The sequence below is a fragment of the Idiotropiscis lumnitzeri genome, chromosome 18, assembly GCF_059441095.1.
Source record: "Idiotropiscis lumnitzeri isolate Australia: NSW breed Sydney's pygmy pipehorse chromosome 18, RoL_Ilum_1.0, whole genome shotgun sequence".
NCBI lineage: Eukaryota > Metazoa > Chordata > Actinopteri > Syngnathiformes > Syngnathidae > Idiotropiscis > Idiotropiscis lumnitzeri.
This window is the reverse complement of record NC_142408.1, coordinates 9,022,915-9,044,020: the sequence shown is the minus strand read 5'-3', so window position 1 is coordinate 9,044,020 and position 21,106 is coordinate 9,022,915. Positions and strand designations below refer to the sequence as shown.

Here is a 21,106-nt window from a genome sequence, read left to right as displayed (position 1 = left end):
GCAGTGCACAATAAATAAGGGCACCAACAAGTCTACTTACAAAAAAAAAAGCAGAAATTGAAAAATAATGTCATAGTTCTTAAATATTGCTAAATGGGAGGTTCATTTGCATTTGACAGCTTATGTAATAAACATCAATCATCCAAAAAAAGAGTCTTTTGTACATTGCCTCTGTTATGGAAATGCAAAAAAAAAGAAGAAATTGAACAATAATGTCATAATTGTTAAATATTACTCATTTGCTCATCACATTCATGTTTAAATGGGAGGTTCATTTGCATTTGACAGCTAATGTAAATCAATCAATTTTCCAAAAAAGGAGTTTTCTCTATGTTGCCTCAGTTATAGAAATACAAAAAAAAAAAAAAATAAGTTTCTTAATGCCTTTCTGAAAATGAAATTTTCGACCACCTGTAGTCGATTGCAATATATTTTGCGACTGTGCGTATTCAGTTGTGAGTCGGCACCGGTGTGACTCTTTGAGCATGTGATCTTGCCAAGCAATATTTATTCGTATGTAATTCTGCTTCGATCATGCACATTTGGAAGTGAACCACACGCAGGCATACAAATCAATAGTCTCATTTCACAGCTTGCGCAGCCCAGGTTCACCGCGGCCGAAAAGGCCTTTCACACTCATAAAACAGAAAGCTATAAGTTGAGATTGATAGAAAGACTGATGGAAAAATGAATCCCAATAAATAAACAGTTCCAGGTTTTATTGGATGATGTTGGCAAAATTGCTGTGTGCCATTGATGAGTCGTGCATTCGAGCTCATGACCCCTGATGGTTGCCCGTGCTTTAAATTTTGTGGGGCAAAAAAATAAAAATTATAAAAAAAAAAAAAAATAAATGATGGCTTGATGGGCTTTGCCAAAATAATGGTCCATATCGACAAGCAAGCACCATAAATGGGCATGTGTATAACCCCAATTAGCATTACCATCCTCGTTAGCTGGCCTTTAGTGTTCACTGAAAATTGTCAGGCATCTACATGGACACCTATTTCCTTTTGCATTCTGATAGATGCTCCGATTGAGACTCTTTGATTCTTTTTTTTTTAATTCTTTTATTTTGTATTTATTTATTTATTTTTTTTTGCTAAAGAGCTTTCTTTCCATTCGACTCTCATGACCCAGAAGTACTTGAAGCAAATGTTTGAAGTCTAAAAATGCTCAAAAAAGGTGCATCGATCAAACTTTTAACGCAACTTTTGCACACTCCTGAATAACGTTTCTGAAAGGAAATGAGACATTTGCTCCCCACAAACCTAAATGACAGCAAACCAAAAAATCAACAGGCCATTGCTTGAGGCATACTGCAGTCTCATGCTAGCGACTTAACGTCAGCTCTATTCGCTGCAGTCACGCATTGATTTCAGTTTGTAAAAGTCAAATTCAGTTTAGGATGTATTGTCTTTTCCTGTTGGAAAATAGAAAAGGACAAATAGGCCCAATCACTTTTGAGTGATGACTTTTTTATTTTTTTTTTTCTATAGAGGAGCTTCTTTTAACATCATTTGCAATTGGAACTATTTAATCACATTTCAAGTGCACTCATCCCGTACACTGAAAAATGTTTTTGTTGAATTAACAAATTTTTTTTTTCCATCAAGTGGCTCCACAAAATAGAAATCAGCTAGATCACTACACCTACTTTAAAAAATGGATCCAGATAATTTTATTTTGTGCAACCAGCTGACAAACTAAAATTGCGTTAATTCAACGCACATTTTTTTTTTTTCAGTGTACAACATGATTCATATTTGCCATTTTTTTCCAAAGCGTGTCAAAGGTGGCACAGCTCCTGCCATTCCCTGCGAGTTCCAGTATGCCACTGATTACAGCCTCTCCTATTACTTTCTTTCCTCCTTCTCCGTTAGTTCTCTGCTTTGTCCCATCCCTCTCTTATCCCCTGACATTAAGCTGACAGTTTTATCCATTTGCAGCTTACAATGAATGCAACAACAGCCTCCCCATTAAATCCTAAAACCGGCGACATTACAGGCAACTCCAAAAATAGGAAACACGAGTCTTAACTGCAAACATTAAGCGCAAAGACTAATCTCCAACATGACTCATGACTTGGGAAGTTTACCGCAATGAGTATTCCCTTCTTAATTCCACTGTTCTCTTTAGCTCCGCCTCTCGGCTGATAAAGTCAGGCAGGTTGTGCAGCCGTTCGTTCTACGTGGGGGACATGTCGGGTATGAATTTTTCATATGCACAGCGCTATCAGCGGAAAGAACTTGAACGTGTCCTTGCTCCTCCATTCACAAAAATGCGTGCTCATACACGCCGCTTGCGTTGGTCCTACAACATAGACACAGTCTAATTACTGAGTGTGAGTACGCATGAAAGTAATAGAGCAATTTCCGTATGTTTCACACCACTGATCTAAACAGCGCATGCCTCTAATTATTGTGCATGTGAACCGGCAACCTTTTGATTCACATTCATCTCGGCGTCAACTCTTTAAGGCAACAGAAGACGTAAACCGGATTTAAGGTTCAGCCACTTGGCATAAGTGGATGTGCGTTGCATTGTCGGAGAAATTCTGTGAGGTGATTCGTTAATGTTTATGTTTTCCACAGAGAATAAAAGGCAATTCAGTCTTTTTGTACGCCAAACCTTAACCCGGCATGAAATTGTCCGATAATTATTAGTTTCCCGTAAAGTGGTGTTGTTTTTCATCGCTCATTTGTTGACATGTTTTCAATTTCCTCTCCAGTGTGTACACCACTTGACAAGGCAGGAGTGTGGAAAGCTGTTACAGCAATTGTGGTGTTCAAAGTGATAAGCTGCAATGTGAAAATATAATGAACAATTTAACATGCCGACCCTCTTTCTTTTTTTTTTTTTTGTAGCTCAAATATGAGCTCATTCTAAGTACCAAAACATATGCCCTCATGCGAACTCGAGTCAACGGCAGAATTTGATGGATCCTTGAGTTACATCTGTTGTTCTCAAAGTCAATCACGCATTTCACAAGATTTGCTTCCAGAGCCGTAATAAGTCCCTAACGCCTTATAAAAGTTGCCACCTGTAAATCAAAGAGTTTCTTGTTTTGACATTTCCATGCAAATAATTCCCACACACAGGTTTGAACTTTGCAAACTTACAAGATCGCTGTTGTGATCTTTCTCAAGCGCTTGACATTTCCTGCTCTCCAAAGGGTTAATTCATCCAGACAGAACACTTTAGTGACTTTGTGTAAATAGATATTCGACTGAACGCTGCGGGAGACCCGACTTCCCGACTCCCATGTGAGTATCGGGATTTTAGATGTTGAGTATCTAAGTGTGTTGCATAAGAGTCTTAGAAGAGTTCATGATATACGATAGACAAACAGTTACATAAAGACACATACATTTGCTTGTGCGTGCTCATTTGGGAGAAACCTAGGACCTATAGATTATGTATCTTTAGCATGATTATTATTATATTGATTATTATTATTGATTTTTTTTAGATGTATTCTCTTTATTAAAAAAAAAAAAACATAGTTTTTTTAATTGATATAAATATATTAGCAGCATGTTTTAAATCATCATCTAAACCAGGTGTGGGCAAACTACGGCGCGGGGGTCACATGTGGCCCGTTAAACGTTTTAATCCTGAACTTGAAAAAAAAAAAAATTAAATGAATAAACCTTTTTAAAGTTTAATTTTCTAATTACTGTGGTTTTTCAAAGACATGTATTTTGTTGTAATGCTTTTGAGGTTACCAAAACACTCCATCCACCTGCTCCTCTATCGGATTTTAGAACCCATTGTGGCCCGCCAATCAACAAGTTTGCCCACCCCTGATGTAAACCATTCCATAAATGAATACCGCTTTCGAGTGATGCAATGCCTCTTAAGGATTGTTCAAACACACTGAACCTTAAAATTAAATCAGTGGGCCGCTTTGGACCGGGCCGCACAGATGAAAAAAACAATAAAACAAATTTGCAAAAGACGCATGTCAAGATGCTAATTGTCTTGGTTGCATTGCGCTAATATTAAACACACAAGCTAGCAAAAATGAGTAACGATAGCACCTACGAGCGCCGCCACTCCCCTTCCCGCTCGTCACACTCGGCCGCCAGCCCTCATTCGCCAAAAGTTATCGAGTTGAATGAACCGGTCCGCGCCGGAAGAAAGGTTGTGGACCCCAAGTTGGTTGTCGCTTGCTTTGTATAATATTAACCGAGATTTAAGATTTACTAGATCTTGGCGTTTTAAAAGGTTAGGTTTTAGGAACACCCCAATTTTATTATTTTATTGAATGTTATTTATTTCTTTATTTATTTAGCCATTATCGAGTGTGCGTGGTCCATGAGTGGAGGACAGCAGGCCAACAGGAAGCACTGACCCTTTGACTTCTTCATTCATTGTAAGCTTCTCACAGCCTCGGCCGGGGATTTTTATGCCGGCAATTTCCTGAAATCTGTGCCAACGAATAAGATTGGCCTCGACCTTTTTTTTTATTTTTTTATTTATTCCTCACCACTGCGTGATGACTGTCATGAGAACAAAAGTGACACGTGAAGAAGGTCACAGGCATATTTTCGATAGTTCTTGGCCATTTTGGTCCACAGAAAATCTTTTTTTTGAGTACCTGAAAATGAACTTTGGAGAAAACTGTGTTTTTCAGTTGGATGGTTTAAGTGTTTGCTTTTAGACTTGAAATATTCTGCATGCTTGTAGTCAATGATTTTTTTGGGGGGCCTTGCTATTTGGATTTTTGTTCATTGTTTTGTTGACTTTTTATGCATGGATTCACTGTAACTGAAATGACTTCATGACTTGTTAATGACTGGAATGATGCAGTTATGAGCTCTAATTTTATCCCATGAAGAAAGAAAATGTCATTCCTAAGCAAAGCGGTCTGCCATCACAAGTGGCATATTTCCTGAACAATTAAGCGTGATAAGTCACTTTACATGAAGACGAGCAGTGAGTTATTATTACCATTTTATATTCCTCTCTTCTATTCTCTCCAATGTTTTGCTTTGGGATTTATTTCATGTTGAACTTCGAAGCAGCTTTGATGTGATATTTTCCACAACGGATGCAAGGTGTGTGCACAGAGGTGGCCAGCGGGCGCAGTGCTTGGCCATGCCTGTATAACAGATTGCTTTGCTAATGAATATTGAAAGGACGGGGCACGCTTGTACAGGTGTGCATGTGTGCGTGTGTGTGTGTGTGTGTGTGTGTGCTCCCTTGGCTCGACAAGGTCTTGACAGATCTATTAGCATTCTCTTCCCCATTGTCCACGACCAAAGCACGGAGCACAAATACTACACAAACAAACACACGCATTCACGCACACACACGCTCCATCTCTTTGATGTTCGTTGGTTTAATTTACCTTTGAGATTTACATTGCTGTCTTGCATTTGTCTCCATAATTTACTTATTTTTAACTAATCTCTTCAAATTGTATGACTAATGACCTATATGAAAATAGCTTCTCATTTGAAACCACACATTCATCGAGTTGGGGCTGCGCATGCACAAATAAATGTTACTTCCTTCTTTCAACAATCATGCAGGTGGAGCCAATTTCAACCACTCGACAAGAATTCTGACCCTTGAAAATGACCTCAGGCGGGCGGAAATTAAACTTTATTTGTTCGGGTGATGTTGATTGTGCATTTATGTTTCTTCCCTTCATTTCTATTCACGTTTATGATGTTAAGCATATTAAATTAATCAAGCAAAAAAAAAAAAAAAAAAGCTGGTATCTTGTTTTTGTGTGAGAGGAAGCACTCTCATTACTTTCTCATGGAATCTAATCACAACAGTTGAACCATGTGTCCATTTTTTCAGGCTGGATATAGACCGCGTGGATCGATGGTGGCACCACTGGCAAATTCGGAAATAATATTTTTTTTTGTTTGTTTTTTTTGTTTTTTTTTAAGAGTAGCAATCGGTGGAATCGTATTCTGATCACAACAAGTCCTCTTCAGAATGTGGGGGAAAAAAATTAATCTGCTGAATATGCCAGCAAGACTGCAATGTAAAGACTCGGTCAGACCAGATATATTTTGGGAATTTGGCAGTAAAGTTGCCATTCAATACCTCACACAGTCTGGAAGCTGAGATTTAAACCCGAGCCTCAGAAACTGGGAAGCAGAGGTATTAACGACTTGGTTTACCGTGCTGTCATGTCGTCCAAGATGAACACAAATGGAGCGCTAATTTAGTCACTGAGAGAGAAGCGTTATACATTCGAGTTTTGTCACCTCTCGTGCTTAGTCAATGTTGTGTCATCGTAATAACGATCCCTCAGGGAAGGTATGAGGCTATGCTGTCATCAGCGTTTACTGGACGACTACACCGGGATTCGCGCGATATGGAGCATGGGAGAGAGTGAAAAAATGATGTCGACGGAGAAGTAGAGAGGGGAGGAGAGTTGGAATTACTGAAAAGCCAAAATAGCCAGTGACAGATGTGAGAGCGTTTGAGAACAGTGACACAGACAAAGGTAGAGGGGAGGTGAAGAGGATGACAGATCGGCAGAAGGAGATACGAGGAATGCGAGACACAGATAAAGAGTGAAAGAGACAGACAGCTCCAGTTCAAATGTTGAATTAGAACATCACTGCGAGAGGCAGAAAAGAAAGGGGCGAGCTGACAGCGTGTGTACCTATAGGGCGTGTGGTTCAAAACTGCCAGCGGAATGAGCTCATAAATGACACGCTCATATTGACAAAGGGTGAGCTTAGAAAGTGACATCAGTGTTTAGTCAGCAAGGACTGCGAGGGGTTCTGCGAAACGGGAGCCGCTCACCTCTTAATGTCTTGGGTCCTGAGCGCTCAGTGTGACGTTAGGTGGCCTCCTGAATGAGACGGCGCGCTTGGCGTCTTCATGTGTTGTTAAACAATTGATGGCCGTAATAACACATTAGGCATTCATGAAGGGCCCTTTTCTAACAACAATGGAGTTATTGATTCTAAAAAGTGAGGCTAGTACAGGCTTACTCTAGTGATCCACCCCAAGTAGGAAGGAAGGAATTACATCACATGGTGCAGTTTATCAATTAATCAGCTGACTGGGATGTTAATTGAAAAAATAAAAGAAAAACAAAATTCTTACACTCACTATATATTAGAGAAGCCATATAATCCACATCACGTGCAGTAGAGAAAAAATATGGAGAGAGAGAGAGAGAGAGAGAGAGAGAGAGAGAGAGAGAGAGAGAGAGAGAGAGAGAGAGAAGAGAGAGAGAGAGAGAGAGAGAGAGAGAGAGAGAGAGAGAGAGAGAGAGAGAGAGAGAGAGAGAGAGAGAGAGAGAGAGAGAGAGAGAGAGAGAGAGAGAGAGAGAGAGAGAGAGAGAGAGAGAGAGAGATGAGAGAGAGAGAGAGAGAGAGAGAGAGAGAGAGATGAGAGAGTAGAGAGAGAGAGAGAGAGAGAAGAGAGAGAGGAGGAGAGGAGAGAGAGAGAGAGAGAGAGAGAGAGAGAGAGAGAGAGAGAGAGAGAGAGATATATATGCTACTTATGAAGGAAGCGTGCGGACAATCGGGGCGAGAGAGATCCTTGACACAGAACAATATTATCTTGTAGTCGGAAGGGGTGAACGTCGTAAACCACCCCAAAAAGTTGTGTTGTTTGAGAAGGTTGACACAAAACCTTTTGAAGTGAATGACTTGAACGTTGTTTGTACGATACCTTCATCTAGTTACACCGCTTTGCATCTGCCTTTTCAGATGCACTATTTCAAGACACAAACTTTCTTTGAAATTCATCTCACGTTTGGTGAATCACATTGCATGAACTAAATTAGCCATCCTGGGCGCACCCCGGTTAGTAGATCCGCTTCCACACACACACACACACACACGTGATTGCGTATTCTCAAATCTACAGTAAATCAGGCCCTATGTGTGTAATTTTCCTTGTAAGCTGTCACTTGTTGAGAACTCCACAAAATGTGTGTGTGTGTGCATGGGTTTATGCCCGAGAGCCACTCATCTTTTAAACATGTCTGCATGATGCTCATCGGGATCCGCACTCCACATACAGGTAACCTTTTTATGAAAAAGAACGTAAGCGTAGTCTATGCATCGACTGTATCTGCTATATTTACCTAAATGGCTTAGCAAACTGGTTGAGTCAATATGCTGTTTTTAGTTTCCAACATAAGCAGAGAACCACTCATCCACTTGCATTCCTCCAAGTGCACGCAGACACACACAGAGGCGCACACAACTGCACAAAAAACACACTTCTGCAATTGAACAGAAGGGCATTTAACCGGTTTCTTAGAGTCCCTTATGTATCTGTCTCCGAGCACTTTGTAGCACGCGTCTGTCTGTCTTTTTGGTCTGTCTTCATCGAATTTCTAGCATGCATGGAAGGGGCTTATGCTTTCCAGAGAGAAGGTGAATGTTTTGAAGACATTAGATCACAGTAAAGTCTTAAAAATCAGTACTCAACGATGGACTGGAGCGCAAACTATATAGAATTGCATTGCTGCAGCATGTTTTCATTGAACTTAATGTAAGTAAGAAATGGCATGAAAAGTTAAAAAAAAAAAAAAAAAAGCGGAATTACGTCTGAAGCCAGTCAGTGGCTTACATTTTTAGCAAGTAAATATCTGCTCAAGATGGATGAGCATATGCAAAGCCCGGACTTTTGATTTTTGGTGACGTCGTGGTTAGCCCGTCTGACTCACCCTGAGGTTCGGGCTTTGAATCTCAACTGGAGTCTTCTTATGTTCTCTGCAGCTTTCTCCCACAGTCCAAAAACATGCTGATGCGTTAAAATAAAAACTCTGAATTGTCCATGGGTCTTATTGTGAGGCGGATTTTTTATTTTTTTTTATTTTTTTTATGCTGCTCATGTGTCCTGTGATCGGCCACGTTTTGTCCAAAGTAAATTAGAACCGTTGACCCGAAGTCAGACAATGGGAATAGAAAATGGATGAATAGCTACATTCTCTAAATGGACATAATTTTGATTGTTAATCCAATAGTTAATCCAAAAGCATGAATTTTCTACAAATCTTGTCTTGTTTATTTTTTATTATGTTTAAATTGATTAAAAATAAACACACATACGTGTATGTATATATATATATATATATATATATATATAAACTATAATTAGATTTAAAGAAGGAGAAATTAAGATGTTTGTAACAGATCAAGAAATATAATTTTTTTGCAAATGAAAGGTTAATATTCTGATAGTTATGGTGAAGTAAAATTGGAAGTTTCTATCAATCTACCAAACAAAGGCAAAAATGGCATCGGAGCACTACTGCCGGTTAGGTCGCCATTATTCAATTTGGGAACGGCATAGGGCAGCAAATATGCATGCTCGTGTGTGTGTGTGTGTGTGGGGGTGCGTGTGTGTGTGTGCACACTTCATCCTCTGCGGGCAAGTCCTCATCTCTGGTTCTGATTAACTCCCTGTAAAAACACTTCTGTTCAGAACATCACAGCCCGTACATCACACTCTCTCTCTCTCTCCTCTCTCACACACACACACACACCCCCGCACAATACACACACAAACACACACACATGCTGCGCAGCTCCCGGAGGCTCCCTGTTCACAAAGGGGAGTCGACACCCATCATTCAAAGCCTTATAGGCCTTAAGAATGCTGACACACACACACGCTCAATCACACGCAGACACGCACACACATCGACACACAAAGTGCTCTGTTTTCTTTGCTTTGATACACTTATAGAGTTCAGAGGTGAGAGGGCTGGAGGTAACACCGTGTTTTTCCAGAGTTTCTAACCACCTAAATCTGCTTCTAGACACACAAGGAGGTCCAGATGGCTGGGTGGAGACAAAAAACACTCTCACATGCACAAGTACACCCACTGTCATGCTCCAATGAGTTAAATAATAATAATAATAAGTCACACAGAATATCACCTATACGCACAGAGGATCGACTACCTGATGCATCCTTGAGGCCGTGACAAAATTGTTTTCAAGTTTCCCACACAAAGACTGCTGATATGTATTAGTTGTAATGAAGCAACTTGTGTTAAATATAGTAACTATGGGATGCGGGAAACCACCATAACCACTGCAACACGTGGTGAAGCACACATGACACATCGGAGAGGACGTCTTTCGGTCCTCTAAATCTCAGCCAGCTGAACCCAGTCACATGTGATCAATAGCGAAATTCATCACTCCGAGCAAGTCGCTGTCATCCACGGGCACACGCATTAGAGATTGTGAGCATGTGTGTGAATGAGCCGCTGTTTATAGGCCCGACCCCCCACTACCTCTTGAGATACGATTGACATTGTCTTGAGCAGCCAATTAGAGCCGGGACACGGGTGAAAAAAGGTCACCGTCATCCAGCTATCAATACTCACCAATGCCAAATGCCAACCGTATTGCGGCGTCAAAATGCCAGCCGCCCCCAGTTCTCCTCCCCTGTGGATAACCTGCAGCAATTCCTAACATGATTGATGAGAGAATTAATGCTGCCAAGCAAAGCAAAGCATTGTGGGAATGAGGAAGTCTTATTATTCAGTAGGGAGCATGCCATTAGGGCTTCCAAAATCAACAGTCTGTTATTATGTGGATGTAGACGTGTATATTACGGGCCAGTGGGAATTACCCCCGAGGCACAACAGAGGGGTAAGGAGATATACGTTTATGTCTTGTTTTATGGTCTTCCGGGTCATCGCAAAGTTAACTCGTCATCATTCAATGACATTTTATTTTCAATTTGGATGCCGTATTAGCATTGGTATAATGCAATATTGTTTCTGTCAGGCGGAATCCTCTCATTTCCAAAATGTTATGTGGCTTTGGGTTAGCAAACATCAGATTGTTGAAGTTGGTTTGTACTTAATATAGCGTTACACACTAACACATAATAGAGTACGCTGAAAAAAATTCTCATTTATTATCCTGTCATTGACTAGAAAGTTACAGCTGTATTCCCTACGCTTGTGCCAAGTCCATACTTGACAAAAAAAAGTCAAACGTCATCATCATATGCCCAAATACTCTTGCCCATTCATAGGTGGCTCTCAGAAAGTATGACCCACTTCAATAGTCAATCGTTTCTTAAAATGCAACTGTTTCAAAAACATTTGTCACCAATCAACTGCTGATTTGTGACTGCATTCTTTCACCGGAACAACATGTGCGAGTTAAACTGGAAGATCAATGGGTTCCATACAAAATATCATGTTAACATTTTTTTTTTTTTTTTTAATTTTTTTGTTTTATTCTTCAATGAATGAGTAAGCGACGTGAGGTCCGGTTTTGTCGGAAACGCATGTTCGATAAAATTGATTTATTCTGCGCATTATTTTCTTGCAGTTTTCTTGGACATGCAAATGTAAAATTGGAAAGGCATTTTGTATTATTCAAAGCCAACATCTAATAAGTTCTAGCATCCACATGATCTTCGAATGGAACAATATGTAAGATGACGGCCATTGTTCACCATTCAGAGATAATTTGTATAATTGGTCATTTGTAAAAAAAATGAAAAAAAAAATAACTGAATATATTTATTTCAAGATAGTGAATCTGTTCAAGTGTCGAAATAATGAATTAGAATTTTTTTTTATTTTTATTTTTTAACTTTGGTGCGTCATGCTTGGTGCCGAGGTACCAAGCGCTCCGATATAAAACAATAGCATCGCACGACATTCAACAATCTCTTGAGGACAAAGAGCTGAGTGAACTATCTCTTATTTAATAATTTATTTCTTCCAATAATAATTTCCAGTCCTTCTTTCCAGTTAAATGTTCAACATGTCAATTGCCAACAGGAAGGACAAACATCAGAAACAAGTCACTTACTGAAGTCGAATCACTGTGAAGGAAGGAGAATAAGGACGTTTTATCTGTAGCGAAGAACCTCTTTAATGTGTGAACGTCTCCCCAGGATTTTTGACTTTTGAAGATGATGAAATGAGAATCGTTTCCTTCAAAGCATCAGGGACATTTGACTCGTCTTTGTCTTTGGAAGACTTAATCATGACTCATTTGGTCTCTGACTTGAGGAAAATGTATTTGGAGAGGTTTGGTGTCATACGTGCACGTACTTTCGATCTTAGGTTTCCATTCACATTTTCTACACGTTGACGTGCATTTTAACAAAGTCGTGGGATGTGAAAATATCTCTTTATATCCTGAACCCCATAATTTGTTTTTAGGGTGAGAGCTGAATAGAATAGAAGTGATGTTTCGTCAGTGAGAGTCTACTCATAAGTCTACACCAGAGTTCCGAAAAGAACTAGAGGCACTCGCTCGTGCTGTTGCTTTGGGCGCCTTGTGTCATTTTCTCCATTTCTTTTCACAGCAAAATAAGCTAGAAAGGAACAGAGAAAGTACTCATGTGGATTTCCTGGAGAGAGAAATGCCTTCCATCTTCACAAACACGCCATAGCCCACCTAGTGTATTTCCCTCCTGGCTTTCCAATTTAAATGCAAATGATCCCAAATCGGACTCCACAAAGACGCAGCGGCATCAAAATCATTTGATGCTGCGATGAATTATATATTTTAATTAAGCGGGCAAAAGAATCATGCCTATTCAGCCCTTTTGCCTCCAATAAGAAATGAATAAATAAATCTGTAAGGGGGGAAGGGGGGTGGTCGTTGGGTCTAGTGAAGGAAGTCAATGAATGGAAGGGATAGTCAGGCAACGGGGAGACGGGTTGCATTGAGTTTGGGCGATTGTGTCGCTCACCGCCTGTGGGCTGTCTTTATGTGAGCAATCTGAGGCTGTCACATTTCAAAATCATATTGTTTGCTGACAGGGGCTTTAAATACCCCCGCGGTTTTTCCAGCACACACACATGCAAAGCGGCCGCATTCGGGCTCGCGCGTGCCGACACACACCGTTTGGATTTTGATGGGCAAACCAACACTTACAAAATGAAGAGCCGATATGGGAATTGTGATGGGCTGACAAGGGAAGCAATTTTAATTTCACCCTCTGTCATTCTTGCGTGATATCATCTCTGATGAAATACATATGAGCTGCCAGTCACTCACCCATCACACAACAGGCACGACGGCAGCCGCACGCAATCTCAATCACACGCATTAATGCAAACTTCAGTCACAGATGGCCCGCTTGAATTTGGGTTAGAGAATGCTGGAAACGCACAAATGCACTTTCCAGATTGCACTTTCCAGAGTGTAGAGGTGCACAGTTGAATCTTGGGAATTCACATAAAGATCTATTGGCTGCAGGAGTCTTAAAGTTGTTTGGCACCTGCGGGAAGGACACCCAACAGTGTCCCTCTCTGACAAAGAATAGAGCTCATTTTATTGGTGAAGGGGTACAGATAATGACGTCATCACATCATCATGGTCAAATCTTTTATGGAGGAATGACTGTTCATATTGTAGCCCTTTAAGGGGAAGTCAACACCCAAAAGGTTTTTACAAGGATATGTTCTTTTCGGCTCCCCTAGTCGAAACACGCCATTCTGGTTAATGTTGCGTTTGCGGAATATGAGCTAAGCAGCAAAATCAACCCCGTTTTTGTACATCTCAGGCGGCGGACATTTTGCCACTTGCTATTGACTGAAATGACATCACACTTGCTCAGGGCTCAGCGAACGACCAATGGTTGAGAACCATGATTGGTCCTTACCTGAGCCCTGAGCAACTGTGATGTCATTTTCAGTTGACATAAAGTGACAAAATGGCCGCCGTCTGAGATAACTAAAAACTCATATTACATTAGTGCAATATTAATCAGCATGTCATGTTTAGATGAGTGAAGGCACATGGAAGAAGTGATTGCAAAAAAAAAAAAAAGTGTTGACTTCCCCTTTAAGGTTCCCCATCACATTAATTGCTATTTTGGAATTGATCAAGTCATACTCAATGCTCATGTGAAAACAGCATTTATTTGTTTCTTCGCTCTGTGCAATGAAATAATTTCTTTATACGCTTAATAAACTCCAAGCGGTCCATCAAAATTCACGCAACAGTCATGTAAAACACAGACACGAGAGCGCACATAACAGTATCATTGCCCAATATTCTTTATCGAACAAATGTAATGCCACTGAAAAATTCAGACTGAAACAAGTTTGTCCACGTCCACACGCCAAAATGCTTCTGTATACCAAACCTATTCAAAGGAGACGCAAATGAACGAAAAAGCCCAAAATAAATGCTCACAACCAACCATGTACTTATTTGGATTGGCTTTACTAAATGCTGACTCGGCAGAAAACCAAAACATTTCAGTTCTGTTTGCCATCAAGCAAACAGAACATGCAATGTCTAATAATAACATTATTGGCGTGAAAATACAAGCAAATTAGTGTCTATAATTAACCTAACGTGCTTGTTTATGGCTTGCGGAAGGAAACCCACATTGGGGAAGGAAAAACTATCAAGAACAGCCTCAGTAAACACACCAACTCCTTATGTCGGGCTGTAGCTATAAACTACAGCACGCAATGAACAAAAATAACACGGCAATTCTTGCACACAAAAGCATGTTTTGATACCCTACACGACTTGTCAAGTCGACTCACGTTATTTATTTCTGTTGTTAGCTATGGCGACGTTCATGCAGCCCAACAGCTTGTCATTTTGACACACTTGTATGCCCTAGCACGTATATTATTTGGCTGTTGTGTACACTGCGACAAATGGAACATGTTTCCGTCTTGCAACTTGGTGGAAACCCCTGCTAGGCTAGTTGCTTTATCGCTGCGGTGCACTGTGCCGTTGTTTTTTTTTTTCCCAGTGTGCCCGCTACGACCCCCCACCCAATGCCTGGTGGTGTTTTTTTTTTTTTGGGGGGGGGGGCATTTCACTGATAAACTTGACAGAGACTAAAGGACCAGGAAACAACACGTGGCACCAATAACTCAGTCGGCGACTCACTTCTTGTATGTGCAACTAAAAGTGTGAACCTGGACGTTGGGGCCCAAAACACAAAAAACAAAAGTACCTCAATTCTACCTCTTTAATGAGACCTTCATAAGTGAAAAATGCAGGTGCATTAAAGATGTAGAGACATTGTCAATGAGCCAAAACCTACCCTTGGAACACTCACTTTTAATTTTAAGAAGTCCGGTAGTGGAGTTATGTCAAAAATGTTACTTTAAAACATTGCTCACAGTTTTAATTTGCAAGATGATTTTTAAAAATTTTTTTTTATTTTTTTATTTTATTATTATTAAAATAGAACATGTATCTGTTGTAATCCAGCAAACAGTGTCCGGACTTCCAAATGAAAGATTCAGATGTACCCCCCCACCCCACCCCCCGCACATCACTTGCTATTAAGCAAATGTGCCCAATATTGGCAACAAAATGTTTATATTTTATAATTAAAGTTGATGTTCAGTGAATCACTCAAGTGCCACCAACCTGCATGCCATTTTTTCCTTCAAAAATGTTCCACTATCCAGGCCACCGGAGATGTATTTGGGACCGGTTAATGGTGAGCCCCACACTATGTGGATCTAGTCTCGACGTTTATAGAAGCAAGACAACATCAAATCCATTTAGACAAGACATTTATTTGATCAACTTGACAAACTACTGACATTCTCAAGGCTTTTTATTCATATTTATTTATTTTTTTATTATAAACAAATCAAGTTTACTTTGAGATTGAGTGCTGATTATTGAAGACAAACAAAACGGGTGAAGACTGAGATAGGTGTCCAATATATCCCCCCCCCCCCCCCCCCCCCACATACACTGGATTACAAGTGAGAGAACATGGCCCATATCTCATATTGGTATTAAATTCTCGGAAAGTGGCTGGATAAAGAGGAAGTGCTGCCAATTGGAATGCTCCCATCCTGATGGAAGTTTTATTTTTAACCGCATGTAAACAGCCACTTCTACTTGCTGTCATATAAAGGGAAAAAAAAATGTATGTTCTACCACCTATATGAAAATAAACCATAAAGCGTGATTGTCAGAGCTCTAATTTGTGCTTTGAAACCATGAAGTTTGTTTGTTCTCACAGTTGTGCTCGTTTGACTTTTTTCATTACGGCAAGTTTGAAATTCAACGGGAGAGTAAAAGCCTTTTCGTGTTTCTTCGTGAACATCATGCAGCCTTGCAGATGTTTCTTTATTTCTATCATGGTTAAACATTGGGTAAGATGAATACTTAACCAAAGGAGAGCAGATATGAAAAAAGTGTGACTGATGTTGAGGACTAAACACAAGATGTCATCAAAAGTAAAAGTGGACTGGAATGGAGAGGATGATGGATTAAAAAAAAAAAAAAAACGGATAACGTGTTGGAGCCTCGGGTCAAAAAAAAAAAAAAAAAAAAGCACTAATGGGTGACGACAGCCGTTTGTAACAGTTGAACTCCTCCATCCAAAGAACAAGGAAATTCACTTTGCTTTATTTGCCTTTATTTAAAATGCTCACTCTGTTCTGCACATGTGCATTTTTTTTAAGCGAACATTCATTGGCAAGCCTACTCTGCCACCGGAGATAATCCTTCTTGGGTGAAAAGTGGAAAAATGTATCGCCTAGTGGGCAAGAACTCAAGTGGGGTAGTTGCAGAAACCGAGCCAGACCAATGACCTTTCGCATCCGCTTACTAGTGGGGAAGCAAAACCGTTTTAATAGGATCTTCTTTAAAGCTGATTAATTAATCTTGTACTGGTGTGCAATGGAACACCTGCTTAGTGGATGACAGCCAGCTGCATGGCTGCCAACATTGGTGACTTTGCGGAGATGAAAACTTGCTGAATCTATTTGGTGATGAATCTGTCCTGTCATTCAATTCAATGTGTCTTGCTGTCGTTCAAATGTCATCCCTGACCCTATAAATAATCAATATTGCTCTGAAGCAGTCCTAACCCAAATTAGGCATCTTAAATTGTGTTTGATTTGAGCAAAGGGATGAAGTGCAATAAATTTAGCCGTCTCGACAGTGCGACTCCGGTCTGTGAATTTGCTTAGTGTGACAAAAAGCATTCAAATGTTTTTTGGGGGCATAAAAATTGCCTTCGGGTGTTAACTCATTTACTACCACCCAAGTAAAAAAATAAAATTGGATATTTGACGTCTTTAGCCGTCAATGGCAGTGAATGAGTTAATAATTGGCTGCCACGATGGCCGAGTGGTCTAAGGCGCCGCATTCCGGACCCAGTCTCCCCAGGAGGCCTGGGTTCGAATCTCGTGGCTGCCAGGATGGCCGAGTGGTCTAAGGCGCCGCGTTCAGGACCCAGTCTCCCCAGGAGGCCTGGGTTCGAATCTCGAATTTCCCCATTGTGGGACTAATAAAGGCATTATTATTATTATTATTAATATATAAATCCCCACGGCTATTTGTTCAAAGCAGCTAGTATGTGTACGAATCGGTTATTGTGACTAAATTTTGCTATTATAACTTTTAATCAGGTGTGTTTAGTATTCTGGAAATGATGGTAAATGCATGTGAATAGGCAACGAATGAGCTTTAAGTAATGCTGTTAGCCTCTCAACATGCCTGGACGCATTATTTAGTTTGTTTGTTTTTGGTGCTGGGGGGTGGGTACTTGTGAAATGCTTGGATGGAGGCTCTGTAGAAGGATGCATGATGGACAGAGACGCAGGCCGATTATTTTATGATTAAGGACTGAGGGACAATGACGGAAGGGTGCCCAGGTGGTGGACGAAGGACGGACTAGCAAAATAGGGTAACGTCCCCATCTCTGCTCAGTAGTAAAACATGAAAAATCTAATAGCACGCCCTTAAAGAATCCTCCGACTCAACAAGGAGGGGTGTGTTTGCTTTTGGTGCGCTATACCTTTAAGAGCCTCTGTTCATAGCCCATCCCAGAGAGAGTGAACCCATTAGTCTGATGAGCAGACAAACACAAACAACAATTTAAAATGCAATTTCAAGAATCTCAACAGGATTAGAAACCAAGAAAACTTTTCAAATAAGGGGAAAAAAAAGGTTCAAGAAAAGGCCACCACAGACACCAATCCGAGTGAGAGCAGATAAAGACAGACAGATAGACAGACGGACTCAGAGGGGACAGGAAGCGGCTATCTCTCCATCTCTTCAATGGCATTGTAGGCGTCCATGTCTGTCAGTCAATTAGAACGACGGGCAGACGCGGTCGCTGGCCAGTTCGTCGTCTCTCGCACGTGCTCTCGCTGATGATTTTCCCTGTGTGGTGTGTCCGCAGATGGCAAACCTTGTGACATCGCTGTGCTGTGTAGTTCTGGCCGCAGTGGTGGTAGCTTACGCGCAGAGACGCAGTCAGCTTGGTGAGTATGCATTTTATCAACTCTAGTTGGTACTTTTTTATAAGAAAGCCACACTTTTGTTTTATTGGAACTTGTGCTTTGCTAGTTGTAGTTTTTGTATTTGTATGGTGGTGAGCTAACTACTACTTTCCTAATATTTCCACAATACCTGTCCTCATTTTATTTTTTTTTATTTTTTTTTTTTTTTTAGAAATGTTTTCTATTTGTCCCTGCATACAGAACTACTGACAAAGCCAATGATCTTTTGCAAACATCACTCTTGTGAATGTTACACCAGTGAGACTTGGCTTCATTATGAGTCAACAGACCTCTTGTGTAGTTAGAGTAATGTTGAGCGTTTTCTTTCTGGGCCGACAGCAACATTTTGTTCAACAAAGAAACCAGTCAGGTCAACTCATGACCATGAGCATGTCGCAAATTATTGGCATGCTGAGATCCTTCTGAAAGAACGGATGGAGGCACGGGGGAGCGCTATGGATTAACAGGACAACTTTTTAGAGTTGTCACAAAATGCGTGACTGTGTGTGTTTGGCTTGGGAGTCAATCTGTCACTTGACTTCATGGGAAGAGTGGCAGGGGATGCTTGTTTGCCGGTGGTTTCCGAGTGGAAGTGAGCTGACACCGGTAACTTCTTTTAAGGGAGTCACTCATTTCACCACCATCTCTTTGTCACGGGGATACACAAATGAAATGCAGAAAATTTATACTAAAAATACCATTAGTTTAAGAATTATAAAAATGGCATACAGTTCAACTATTTACATCTTCAAAGTATTGGACTCTGGTGTAATTATCTCCCACATAACTCGGACACTGATGAAGTCTCTTGAACCTGAAAGGATAACCAGTATAGAAAATGGGATTCCTCTAAACCTGGGATGGGCAACTGGCAGCCCACAACCACACTCTGAATCCTTAAAAAAAAAAAAAAAAAATGCTGATAAATATTAAAAAATGGGGATTTGGATTTTAATCCTAAATATGAAGTTTTTTTTTTTTTTTTTTTTGCCATACAACTTCAGTTTTAAGTTGTAATATCACCAATCACCACTAGATGGCAGACATGTCTTAGTTGTACTCACACTAGTGGCTCTCATACTGCCCTATAAAACAGCAGGCCAAATATTATTTTGCGGATAGGGAACGATAAGAAGACCAAACTTAGTATCACAATAATGCCAAACCTGCGAGTGAGTTTTTTTTGTGAAAAAAATGGACAAAATTAGTTTTTGAACTTAATGTTGGTTTCTTGTTCAGCAGGCTTGTGCCCTCCTTGAATGTTAATGTTAATGCACTGGGGGGGAAAAGAGAGCATGTGGTTATTTTGTCGTTATATTCAGTTAGGATAGTGGATTGAAACACGTATTACCCGAAATGACATATATATTAATATTTTTGCCCGTATGCATGAATTCTGTCCATATTTAAAAGATACTTTTGTCATATATCTGGTTCTGAAGTGTGTGGTCCTATATGGCCCCCTCAGTAGCACTTATGAACAATTGAGGGCCCCAGCCCGAGAGGGACACAAATGGACACATTTCATATTTGGGAGCATACGAGGACCTATTCATATAAATCAGGGGCAATCCTCCAAATTTGCATAGCTAATCAGAATTAAGCCTTTCAATCAATGAACTGATTTCATCACTGCTATACAATGTGAGTAATGCATCGAGAATTATCGACTGGCACTTTAGAGAACAAAACAAGTTTTTGACTTTTGGGTTGCGGACCACTGCTTTAATATAGAGAACACCGGGGCATGTGTATTGTTCCATTTTCCCCGCCACTGTTGGTACTGGAGCCCTTGAGAGTTAACTCCATTAGTGTAGGCGTAGCCCTCGAGAGAAATCGTGGCTCCTATGAACCACAACGACTGACTGTCAGCTCTCAAAGAACAAAATTTATATCACAGGAGAAAAAAACGTTCCCTTGTCCTCATACATCCTGGACCTTATACATCTTTAATAATACCGGTTAGGGTTAGAGGTAACCCGAACCTCCAACCCTAACCCTGTTTTGCTTCCTCCAAATCATCACGTCATTAAAACAATTTAACTGCTCTAATCTTCATATAGACAAGTTTATAAAGAGTGGTACGCATAATATCCGTAATATCGGCGTTAAGCAATTGTTTACTCGAAGAGTTTTGTTCTGCGCCGTGTAGATATTGAAGTAGATCTTCACTGAGGCACTGAGCAGATAAAGGTGAAACTCCAGTGTGGGAGAAAAAAGGAAGATTGAAAGCTATCACTTCTCACTGAGTGTGTCTCCATTTCCGCAACACAACACACAATAATGTAGATGTCACCGTCTCATCTTGCTGGTGCGACAAACTGAAGAGTCGACTGTATCTCGACTAGACATTGCAAATTGCTACATATCCAAAAGGGTAACGTACTCAAGTACACATTATGTTATATTGGAGAGACATGCAAGTGGAAGTGGGAGAATGTTTTGCGTATTATTTATGCCAAATTTCGGGAATACTTCATACCGCAACTCCAAATAGATTTAACGAGGAGTTTTAATTGAGCAGTAATGGACATCACTGTGTGGGAAATTTGGCGGTTATTTGATGACTACCAAACGGAGTAAACAGCCTTTTTAATTTGGATTCATGTGTTGGAACAGAGCCTCTTTGACTCACTAAACTTGGGAATGAATTAAATGTTAATAAAAGATGCTGAAATCCACATTTTACAGATACAATTAGTGGCACTGTTCTTTTGTTACTTGCTGGTTTGTGTATCATTTTTGAGCTGGAGTTGGTGCGCTAAAAAAAATAACCGAGGGAAGGATTAAAAAAAAAAAAAAAAGATTCATAAGAGAGAATCAGTAAAGGTTGCTTTCAAAGCTGACGTGATGCAATCCCTCACTTTTAATCTAAAATGTGTGTTC

General features: G+C 40.3%; 1 protein-coding gene across 2 annotated transcripts in view; it reads left to right on the top strand.

Annotated features, from left to right (window-relative positions):
* cntfr (ciliary neurotrophic factor receptor) overlaps positions 1-21,106 on the top strand; it is a 167,008-nt gene that overhangs the window by 47,043 nt on the left and 98,859 nt on the right. For both annotated transcript variants that reach the window (XM_088280522.1, XM_088280523.1), the window contains exon 3: positions 18,121-18,202. In XM_088280522.1, the coding sequence (XP_088136648.1) occupies positions 18,121-18,202 (82 nt within the window). The remainder of the gene's footprint in view (positions 1-18,120; positions 18,203-21,106) is intronic.